This window comes from Nicotiana tomentosiformis, chromosome 9 (assembly GCF_000390325.3).
Source record: "Nicotiana tomentosiformis chromosome 9, ASM39032v3, whole genome shotgun sequence".
NCBI classification, from domain to species: domain Eukaryota; kingdom Viridiplantae; phylum Streptophyta; class Magnoliopsida; order Solanales; family Solanaceae; genus Nicotiana; species Nicotiana tomentosiformis.
In genome coordinates, this window is record NC_090820.1 from 87,922,765 (window position 1) to 87,935,104 (window position 12,340).

At 38.5% G+C, this 12,340-nt stretch overlaps 1 protein-coding gene across 7 annotated transcripts in view; it reads left to right on the forward strand.

The window, feature by feature from the left end:
- Positions 1-361: 361 nt before the first annotated feature.
- Positions 362-12,340, forward strand: part of LOC104101766 (protease Do-like 7) — a 42,259-nt gene continuing 30,280 nt past the window's right edge. For 4 of the 7 annotated variants that reach the window (XM_070185721.1, XM_070185722.1, XM_070185724.1 and 1 more), the window contains exons 1-3: positions 362-801; positions 2,714-2,784; positions 11,976-12,110. In XM_070185721.1, coding sequence (XP_070041822.1) covers positions 570-801; positions 2,714-2,784; positions 11,976-12,110 — 438 coding nt within the window. In that variant the 5' untranslated portion in view covers positions 362-569. The remainder of the gene's footprint in view (positions 802-2,713; positions 2,785-11,975; positions 12,111-12,340) is intronic. The other 3 variants (XM_070185719.1, XM_070185718.1, XM_070185717.1) reach the window with 2 other exon arrangements.

Genomic DNA, 12,340 nt, shown 5'->3' on the forward strand with positions numbered 1-12,340 from the left:
TTTAGTACAGAATAAAATTTTATGAGTAAAAATTCACTAAAATTATAACAAACAGTAAATATAAACCCATAACTTTTAAAAAATAATGGGTTCAATACTAAAAATTATAAAGATTAAATCCATAAAGTTTAAATTCTGAATCCGACTCTCTATATATGAGTCGAATCTTGTGACGTGTCCTTAACCTTAACCCACACATCACGCATTATGTTTTAACAATAGACCCAAGCTTTGGGGCAAGTAACTAATCAATAGTTATACTCCCTTGTTTTATTAGTTTAAGTTAATCATAGGTAAGCTTTGTTTCAATTACGTGTAATTAGAGTTTTATATGAGCTAATTGTGCAAATAAAAGTCTTCCCACTGTCGTCAAAAGTTTAGCTCTTTTTCCACACGAGTGAAGGGCCCCTCAACAGAGTGTCAACGCCAACTCAACTTCGCAGACGCCGCCAATTTTCTCGCATTTCTCTCTCCCAGTCCGCTGTCGCCGGAATAATCACTCTCCGTTCTTTTTAGCCGGAAAGTTTGTGATCGGAGGGAGAATTAAGACCAGAATATAGTCTAGTATAATGGAGGATTTGTGTATGGACATTGATCCTCCTCCGTTCAAGGAGAACAGCCTCGCTACGGCAGAAGATTGGCGAAAGGCGCTTGGCAAAGTAGTTCCTGCCGTCGTCGTGCTCAGAACCACCGCTTGCCGAGCTTTCGATACCGAATCTGCCGGTGTCAGTTCCGCTACGGGCTTCGTTGTTGATAAGCGTCGCGGAATTATACTCACGAATCGTCATGTTGTTAAACCTGGTGATTAAGATATCCTTATTTTTATCTCAAATTGTTTCTTAATCTGTTGATAGTGACTATTAAGCATGCGTGCGTTTGGACAAATTTTGAGTATAAGTGGAAAAATGTATGTGGAAGCTGAAATGCGTTTAAATTATATATTTACGCAGTCAGGTCACTTACTGCAGGAAATTCTACTTAATAACGTTGAGCGGTAATCTGATATAAATGATAATTAACCTATAATAACTTGTTAAATTATACTGATAGTGTAAAAAATTCATTACACTATCACTTTATATAACTTAAATCCAGTTGAAATTATGTTCAGAGATGATCTTTACATAGCAAAATATTCATAAAAGTTGAAAATTGGTGACTGAAAGTTTGAAAAACTTCAACTGAAATACACTTCAAACAACTATTTCAATGTGAATTATGCACTGCCGGTAAATGTTTTTTTACACCATCAGTGTAATTTAACCTGTTATAGGTGGTTACTTATTCTAGGTTATCCGTCAATGATTTTTATTTTTATTTTTATAATGGTGTCTGGACCAGCTTGCGTGTATCTCGACTAATTCAACATGATACCTGCTACCTCCCACCAGCAAGAAGTACCAGGTAACTCTGTCCACGAAGGCTTGGATAGATAGGAAGAAATTACCTAGTATTTTTGCCTCCACTGAGATTTGAATTTGAATTTCATGGTTCTCAACCCACTTCATTGACCCCTAGGCCATACCCTTGGGTCTCCATCAATAATTATTAAATAGAGTTGCCTGCAACTATATTTTAAGTGATTTGACGGGTGTAAATATTTTTTAGACCGTTATTGTATAGACCTTAAACTCTTTCAATATTCCACTCAAAGTTTGTGAAAGTTAAAATTATGTTTGGACATGAAATTCACTTTAAAAGAAAATTCATGAAAATTGAAGATTTGAAAAACTTCACTTGAAATACACTTCAAACAACTATTTCAATATGTATTTAAGTTATATGCACTAGCTATAAAAACATTTACACCATCAGTCATTATAATTTAACCTGTTATAGCTGGGTAGTCACTGTTTATTCTAGGTTATCCATTAATGCTTATTAGATAGAGTTATCTGCAATTACTTTTTAAGTGATCTGATGATGTACATTTACATGTCAGTAATAAAACCTAAAACTTTTTCAATATTCCACTTAAAGTTTTTGAAAGTTGAAATTATGTTTGGACATGAAATTTCCCTTGGAAAAAAAAATTCATAAAAGTTGAAGATTTGAACTTGAAATGCACTTCAAACAACAATTTCAATGGATTTAAGCTATATACAAAAGTATTTTACACCATCAGTCTAATTTAGCATATTACAACAAGTTACTCACCATTTACTTTAGGTTATCCATCCATGCTTATTAAATAGAGATACTTGCAATTACCTTTAAGTGATTACCGGGAATTACCTTTAAGTGATTTGATGTGCATAAAACTTAAAACTCTTTCAGTATTCCACTCGAAGTTCAAGCAATGTTTCACTTGAAATCCAAAACATCTTGTCTGAACTAGTATTTGCAAATAATAATTTCAGTATATACAGATACTGTACGTGCTAAATGGGTACTAAGAAAGTAGGGTAATGAGTACATCTTAACACAACTCATCATTCTCAGTGGAAGCAAAAGACACTACATGATTTCTTCCCATCTGCCTAAGTTTTGGGGGGCAGAGTTACCTGGTACCTATGCTGGTGGGAGGTAGCAGGTAATCGGCGGAACGAGGTGCGCACAAGCTGGCATGACACCACCGCCATGAAAAAAAGAAAACAAAAAGAAAAAACACCATTCTGTTTATCATATAGTTTGAGTTTAGATAACCAAGAGAGAAATTTGGAATTCTTACTATTGTATTTTGATGGATGTATGACTGTTCATTTGTTTGTAGGACCTGTGATGGCAGAAGCTATGTTTGTGAACCGTGAAGAAATACCAGTTTACCCCATATACAGGGACCCTGTGAGTTCACTTAGACATCCTCTGTCATGTGACTGTTGGATTCTGTTTATGCATTTATTTTGGTTGCACAGTTCGTTCTCCACCTGTATTATCTGAACATTAGATTTGACTCACGGGATACAGCTAGGAAGAGGTGCTTAATGAAAGGGGGTAAACGGAAATTTTTTGGGAAATCTAAGCCGTGGGTACACTATTGAGAAATCTTAGACACATTCTCAGTGCCTCATACCGAAAGTGAACCTTATTGGAACTAAGGCTATTATGATATGACGTGGCATTTCATAGATATCAATTATGGACTTTTAGCTTCTCAAGGTTGTGGCTGTTCCATGGAGCTGTGTCGATCTGCCAAATGGATTACTTAATCTTGAAACTAGAATCAGTAGCAATGTTAGACATATTTTATTAATTTTGTGAACAGGTCGAATTACGAGTAGGCTTTTTAGCTTGACTGAAGGGTTATAACCGTAAAAGAGCCCAGTGATATACTTAGAAATTATAATTGGCCTTAAAGATGGTAGGTTTGACTTGTTCGATGTATTAGCAAAGTTACAGTTGATTGTGTAGGATCTATTGTATAGGATGCGACTCGGGAGTGGTTGTGTATATCTTTTATGGATGTGAGCTCTGGAGGTTCACAAGGGGGGAGAAAGATCAGGGTAATCCCCTACAATTCCATCTTAGTTGAGTCTGCCTGAGGCCTTGAAATTGGCTGTTGTGGACTGTGAGTTTATGTGTTTTGAATCTTTTGATTTTAGTGAATACGAAAGTGTCATTTTCATATATATGTTTATAGATTGTACCGATTAGAGGAGCACTAACATGCCTTTTCAATGCTCAATTAGATAGAACTGTTTCTCAATGAACGGAGTATACTTTTGATATTTGATGAATTCTCCAAAGAAGCATTTTTGTTAAAAGGCTCGTTTTAAGGAGCGTTACTTAAGCCCTAAAGCTAGGTGCAAAACAAGCTGAGGGCTTCTCACTTAACCAGCTTCAGTACAATCACCAAGGCGCTAAGACATACACCTATCACTTATGGGCATTGTCATAAAGAGGCGACACTAAATAATAAATATTGCACTTAATTGTATATACTTTTAAGTTCCTTCATCCATATAATTGTTATTTATGTTTATATTAATTATTCTTGAATTTTATATATACTAGTTTTTTTTCCACCACATTTGAGGCTTTCTTTATTAATTCCCGCGCTTTTTTGCGGCTTTGCTCTTAAGTCCCCAGCAGGCCTCTGTGCTTTTTTTCTTTGTTGCTTTGTGCATTTGGTTTTAACTCTTAATATCGGTTAAGAAAATCTTTGCTTCCTGTGTAGCTATCTATGTAACAAATGCTTGTTGTATGGTAAATCTATCATTTTACTTAGAGAAGTTTCCTTTCAAGCTAACTTCAGCCTTAGCTGTGCATGAATAGCTCTGGATTATCTGCTCATCCTTTTGGGTCTTGTGTGACTATGAACAATTCATCATTTTATTAGTCCACTAGTCCTCTGTCTATACATAACATCTATTACTTGTGTTTAAGCTTATTTGTTGCTGTTACATTTGTATTAGATCCGAGTGTTGCTAGGAGTATGGTTTTACCCCAAAATAAAGTGTTTGCGAGGAGTATGGTTAGAGACTTCTATGATAGTATAGGGACATGTGGGCCTTCTAAAAAAGATTAAAGGGATTCGTAGTATGAGGGTCAAACCTTCTATTTTGGTCTCAATTCGGACATCAATTTCGTAATAAAAATAAGTTAAAATTTGCATAACTAGAAACTAGATAAAAAGTACTATAAACTACAATTTTTTATAATTAAAAATATTAAAAGAAAATGAAAAAGTTTTGGTCAAAGAAAAAGCTATTCGGCTCCCCAAATAGTAGTAATAATTTTATATAGTGGAATGGAGGGAGTAATAATTTGGTGAATAGAGCAGAATGAATGTAGAGGATTCATCTTGTTTGTGATTGAGATATAGTTGATCGATTAGTTGACTAATCCTCTATCATGGATTCCATAGTCTGTTGAACACTTGAACTTAGAAGTTCCAGTTTGCTGAACAAAACACATTATTGTGCGAGAGAAATATCTGAGGTGTTTTCCAGTTCGATGACACTAAGGAATTTGTTTGACTTTCAGGGTGTTGTTGGCACTTAAATGTAGGTTCTGCATTTATATTTTTCTTTTTGTGGAATGGAATTCTAGTTCAATGTACAACTTTTTTCTGATCAGGTTGTTCAATGTAAAACTTAACTTGGTCTACTCCGACCAGGCATATCTCTCTTTCCGAGGAAGGTTGTCACTCATATATAGTGTGTGAGGTTGAATCCCCACATACATGATGCCCCTAATCCCTGTTCCAGTGAATTTTTTGGAAGCAATTGGACAAACAGATGCAATTTTCTTTGGGAAGTCAATGCTGATGGATAAAGATAAATGTGATTAAATTATCAAATGCGAGTAGAGAACATAAGAACGTATAACAAGAGAATATGGTTAAGATAATTGATACTGAAAAAGAGGAATTGTGGAAAGATATAATCAAGTAAAAAATGGATAGTTAATGATGCACCGAGGTCACAACACCTTATGGGTGGTAGTCTGGAAACAGATAAGGAAATGATGGAATGAATTTGAAGTGATGGTAAGAATTTGGGTGGGGAATGGAGGAGAACAAGGATGTGGTGTCTTGAAAACTGACCTTTTAAGGAGCTTTATCAGATCTTGACAGGTTTTCTCACAAAAAAGGCTACATCATAGCAGACTGCTTCAGTGGAAGTATCTAGAAACTCCACTTCAGAAGGAACCTGCAGGACTGGAAATCAGCGAGTGTGAGTCCGCTTATTTCTAGACTGGAAGGTACAGCGTTAGTGGAGAAAGTCACAACCTCTGCAATGGATGGCTAAGAAGGATGGAGGTTTTGAAGTAAAACCGAGCTATAAATGGAAGCAGCACAAGAAGGAAATCCCCAGTGGTCATGGAAGCTGCTATGGAAAACCTTTGTGCCAACAAAAATGGCTGGATTAGTTTGGATAGCACTCAACGATACCTGCCTCATGCATGGAAATCTTCGAAGAAGAGTATGCAACTATGCAATATATATTAAAACAAAAGGTCTATCCAGCGCCTAGTACTACATTGCAGATTCATATGGCAAATCTAGTGTAAGTTTCTCAGTCTAGTTAGTATCAAGGACGGATGACATTGGTTTTTTAAGTGAAAAGTGCAAAAAAGCAATGAGGTCCATGGGGCTTGAAGGGAAAAAAAAGAGATGTGAAACACATTAGAAATGTACAATTCACCTATGTTACTCGGACTCTTCAAAAATATTGTTGGGTGCGTGTCGGATCCTCCAAATTTAGTATATTTTTGGAGGATCCGACACGGGTATGGGATCACTTTTGGAGAGTCCGAGTAACATAGCAATTCACTACATTTAACATACCAAACATATATGAATTTAGTTACCCCCCAAAAAAAAACGAATTAAGTACTATTATGATCAAATAGTAACTAATATAACTAATGTCATTATTAATATACAATAATGCCAATAATAATCCATCTCGTCAAAGTTGAGATTCAAAGAGCTGGCCACTTTCTTTGGGTCACTTAGTGCGTCGTTATTTAACGCGCACACATTTATGAAGCACATGGCTTTACTTATGAAGCGATAACCCTCGATTCACATCGAACATGAAAGATGCAGTGGCGAGCTGAAGTGAACAGAACATGAAAAAGTGGCAAAGACCCTGCGGAAAAACATTCAACTATTTATATTTGGACAACTTGGAAAGAGAGGAACCACAGATGTTTGGGGATAAGTGCTTATTATCTTTGTAAAGTTAAAATGATAACAAGCTTATATTTTTGGTGTAACATAAATGCCATAGATGCGTTGGATCTTTTACAGGAATTTGAAGGACTGAATTCCACGCTCATTTATTGTAACATGAGCACTACACACATAAATAGATATTATTTTGATTTTCGAAAAGAAAAGTGGCTCAACTTGGTGTAGTGTTGTGAAGATGGAAATTATGTCTTGAAAGAACTTAAAATATAAGTTAAATGCAAAGAGAAAAACACATGTTGCTTCTTATGATTGGCGCATAAGGGGTTTTGAAAAGTATATTGATGTTAGTAGGTTGCACCCAAGGTTGTGTCCTAGTGGTCAGTGAAGTGGGTTGAGAACCATGAGGTCTCAGGTTCAAATCCTAGCAGAATCAAAAATATCGCGTAATTTCTTCACATCTGTCAAAGCCTTGGTAAACAGGGTCACTCGGTGTTGTGCTGGTGGAAGGTAGCAGGTACCCCCGTGGAATTAGTTGAGATTTGCACAAACTGGCCCGGATACCACGGTTATTTAAAAAAGATTGATGTTAGTAGGTTATGTATACATGAAGAATCATGACTCGTAATCTATGCTTCTCATGTTAGAAAGATTCTTGTAAATGAGGGTTAGAGTTGTAGAGATGTCTTAGATCGTTGTGTCAAGTGGCTTCTTTAAGTTGATGGGTTATCTGAGTCAAATATTAAGGAGACAAATGTTCAGGAAGGAACATATATCATAAAACTTACACATTTCATCTATTAAATGGACCTTGGCCTTAACTCAACCCCAAAAGTTAGCTCAAGAGGTGAGAATTGCCCAAGTTCATATAAGGAGTCCACCCATCCCCTTTATTGTTGATATGGGACGCAACACCCCCTTCCACGCCCAGGACTGGACGTTTGGAGCGTGGACAATTATGGGGGCGCAACATCGGAAGATTGGGATGGGTTCTGCTTAGATACCATGTGAAATGGATTTTGGGCCTAACTCAACCCCAAAAGCTAGCTCAAGAGGTGAGGATTGCCCAAGCCCATATAAGAAGACCACCCATCCCCTTCATTGTCGGAGTAGGACTCAACATCATCTTCAAGTCTCTCTCTCTCTCTCTCATTGTCTCTTCCGCTCTCTTTTTGTAATGTCTTTTCTTTTGTGTTATCTTTTAAGTAAATTTATGAGTTAAGTTTTGTGGAACTGACAAATATCAAGTGAATAATGACTTTTTTACCTCGTTGTTGTTTCCTCAATTTAGATGAATATGTAGATTATTGTGGCTGGGGTGGGTGATGGTAGAGTGAGGTCATGTCCTTGGGTAAGACGGGGGGCGGCAAGGGAACCGCTAGGCTGAGAATTAGGTCCTAGAATATAGGGACATTGATAGGTAAGTCTAAAGAGTTAGGGAAGATTGTCCAGAAGAGGAAGATCAATATAACGTGTGTCCAGGAGACTAGATGGGTGGGTACTAAGGCGCAGGAAGTTAACGAGCTTAAATTGTGGTATTCAGGAGATGCTAGGGGCAAGTACATGGGAGGCATTTTAGTTGATAGGGATCTCAAGGAGCTAGTGATGTATGTTAGGAGAGCGAACGATAGGCTAATCACTATTAAGCGAGTGGTTGGTGGTTCACTTCAAACGTGATTAGTGCATACGCCTCTCAAGCGGGCTTGGATGAGGAGGTCAAAAGGCACTTATGGGAGAATTTGGACGAGGTGGTGCGAGGTGTTTCGCTTACCGAGAAGCTATTCATAGGAGGTGATTTTAATGGACATATTGGGAAGACTGCTAGGGGCTATGACGATGTGCGTGGCGGGTTCGGTTTTGGAGGTAGGAACGAGGAAGGAACTTCGTTGTTGGACTTTGCTAAAGCTTTCAATTTAGTGATGGCTAACACGTGTTATCAGAAGAGGGAGGAACACTTAGTCACTTTCCGGAGTACGGTGGCCAAGACTCAGATTGATTACCTTTTCCGTAGGAAGTGTGATAAAAGCATGTGCATTGGTTGCAAGGTTATCCCGACTGAGTGTCTATCGACACAACATAGGCTCTTAGTAATGGACTTGGAGATTGAGAGAGAAGGAGATGAGAGCGGTATACGGTTAACCTAAGATCAAGTGGAAAGTTTTGACTAAAGACAAAGCTCATGAGTTGGGAAGAAATTGGTGGCTATGGGGGGCTGGAGGAGTTGTGGGGACGCGAGTAGTATGTGGACCACGACAACGAACTGCATTAGGAAAGTTGCTAGAGAGGTGTTAGGGGGCACAAATGGATACTCAGGAGGCCACAAAGGGGACTGGTGATAGAATGAAGAGGTCCCAGGAAAAGTGAAAGCCAAGAAAGCAGCATATTTGAAGCTAGTAGAGAGCGCGGTCGAGGAAAAGAAAAGGACGAATAGGGAGTGTTATAAGAAGGCTAAGAAAGGCGAAATTAGCGATCACATCGACTAAGACTGCAGCGTTTGGATTCTTGTATGAGGAACTTGGGGGCGAAGACAGTGACAAGAGACTGTACAGGTTAGCCCAGGTTAGTGAGAGGAAGGCTCGGGACCCTGATCAAGGGAGGTGCATCAAAGACGAAGAAGGCAAGGTATTGGTGGAAGAGGCGTGTATTAGGCGTAGGTAGCAGACATACTTCCATAAACTCTTGAACGAGGATGAGACATGAACATCGTACTTGGTGAGTTGGAGAACTCAAAGAGCCAGTGAGATTTTCGATTTTGTAGGCTTATTAAGGTTGAGGAGGTTGAAGGGGTGATGCGGAAGATGAGCAGGGGTAAAGCAACTGGCCAGACGAGATCTCGGTGGAAATTTTGAAGGATGCGGGCCGGGCAGGCTTGGAGTGGTTTATTGGATTGTTTGATGTCATTTTTAGGACGAAGAAGATGCCCTATGAATGAAGGTGGAGTTTGTTGGTTCCGTTGTACAAGGATAAAGGTGATGTCCAGAATTGCAACAACTATAGGGGTATCAAGCTGCTGAGTCACACTATGAAAGTTTGGGATAGGGTGGTGGAGAAGAGGGTATGGAGAAGTGTGACTATTTCTGAGAACCAGTTCGGATTCATGCCGGGGCGGTCGACTACAGAAGCCATTCATCTTGTAAGGAGATTGGTTGAGTAGTATAGGGAGAGGAAAAATGACTTGCATATGGTGTTCATTGACCTAGATAAAGCCTACGACATAGTCTCGATGGAGGTTCTATGGAGAAGTTTGGAGGTTAGCGATATTCTAGTAGCGTACACTAGGGTGCTAAAACTCGTGCGAGGACTGTGGGAGGAGACTCAGAACATTTTTCCAGTGATGGGTTACATCAGAGATCAGCTCTTAGCTTATTTTTATTTGCTCTAGCGATGGATGTGCTGACACGACACATCCAAGGGGAGGTGCCATGGTATATGTTATTTGCAGATGACATAATGCTGATTGATGAGATGCGCTGCGGGGTTAACGCTAGGCTGGAGGTTTGGAGACAGACCCTGGAGTCTAAAGGTTTCAAGTTGAGTAGAAAGAAAACAAAATATTTGGACTGCAAGTTCAGTGATGGGACACATGAAGCAGAAGTGGACGTGAAGCTTGACACACAAGTCATCCCCAAGAGAGATAGCTTCAAATATCTTGGGTTTGTTCAACGGGGAGATTGACGGGGATGTTACACATCGTATTGGAGCGGGGTGAATGAAATGGAGGTTCACATATGGTGTTTTGTGTGATAAGAATGTGCCACCAAGACTTAAGGGCAAGTTCTACAGAGTGGTAGTTAGACCGACTATGTTGTATGATGTTGAGTGTTGGCTAGTCAAGAAGTCCCATTTCCAGAAGATGAAAGTAGCAGAGATGAGGATGTTGAGATGAATGTGTGGGCATACCAGTAAAGATAAGAGTAAGAATGAAGTTATTAGAGACAAGGTGGGAGTGACCCCCTGTGGAAGACAAATTGCGGGAATCGAGGGTGAGATGATTCGGGCATGTGATGTGGAGATACATAAATGTCCCGATTAGGAGGTGTGAGGGGTTGATGGGTCTGAGGAAGGGTAGAGGTAGGCCAAAGAAGTACTGGGGAGAGGTGATTAGGCAGGACATGACATTGTTTCAGCTTACCGAGGACATGACCCTCGATAGGAAGCAGGGGCAGATTTATATAGGGTGAAGCGGTGTCATGTGACACCGCTTAAAATTCAACAAATTATATGTATAAAAATGATGTGAACAATAAAAACAGTATAAAACTAAATGTATGACACCACTTGTTGAAGACATTACTCTGGTGCAGCGGGAAAGACGCTACAATTTATCAGAGAGGTGACAATATCGATTCTCCCGGCCGTGGAATTGGGATTTATTTTTTTCCTTCTAGCAAAATACTCAATATATCAATCTTGCTAGTACTGCCATCTTTACCTGCTTGTGGCGAAGGTTTAGCTTTATTTATTTATGTATTTATTTATTGCTTTCTTTTTCTTTTTTTTGAAATATTTTCCCCCTTTTTTCTTTTTGAAAGTTAATGATAATTACAATAAGGCATTTAAATTACTTTTTATTTATACGATCTTCTTCTAACGATTTGTTTATGTGTTCATCTATTTAAATGTGACACCGCTTGCAAAAATAAATGCGTACGCCACTGATAGGAAGGTGTGTAGGTCGAGAATTAGGGTTGAAGGTTGATAGGTTGTCGAAAGTTTCTCCTAGCCTTACTAGTAGTATTAGTAATATTCTTATATTTTCTTGTTCCTAGATCTTTGTTATTACACGTTGTGTCATTCTTACCAGTAGTATTAGTACTATTTTTGTATTTCTTATTTCTAGATCTTTGTTATTACTCGTTTCTTTGTTTTTCTTGTTATTTTCGGTTCCTTCCTTTTCACCGTTCTTTGAGACGAGGGTCTATCGGAAGCAATCTCTCTACCTTCACAAGGTAGGGCTAAGGTCTGCGTACACATTACCCTCCCAGACCCCACTTGTGGGATTACACTGGTTTTTTTTTTTTTTTTTTTTGTTGTTGTTGTTATTGTATATAGATTGTGTACGATATTATGCCTTGGTATGTGTCAAACTAGGTAAGGTGAGAGTCCATGTACAGTAGGGTTTTACCCTGGCTTGTGATATCTAATATGATTATCTTGCTACTGATGGAAAGCCTTCCAGCGACATGTGAAACTGAAAAAACCAGTTGGATAACTTCCTATGATGCATATGCCCAAGAATTCCATGTTTGCTTGAAATGATATTTTTCTTTTTGCTTCAGCATGTTGCTCTTTGCAGGTTTATATAAGGATGATGATAGTTTCCAAAGAATGTTTGAACGTCATATTCTTCATTTAATTGTTTGATCACAAACAGCTATTGATGTTCATTTTCTAGGTTCATGATTTTGGCTTCTTTCGCTACGACCCTGGTGCAATACAATTCTTGAGCTATGAAGAGATTCCTCTTGCTCCTGATGCTGCCGCTGTAGGTGTAGAAATCAGGGTTGTTGGTAATGACAGCGGCGAGAAGGTATGGTCTTGGATTGGACATCTTTACTTAATATCCTATTTAGTTGATCATCTTCTGTCAGTTCATGCTAATTGTTTCCTTTAATTCAAAAGGATAGCAAATCAAATCTTTATAGCAATTCCAAGAGTTTGTAAATGGGTTTCCTTGCATGCGCACTCATATATGTATACATAAATGTCAAGTAAACTTTTAGCGGAGGCACGATATCACTCAAAACTTTCTGTTGGATA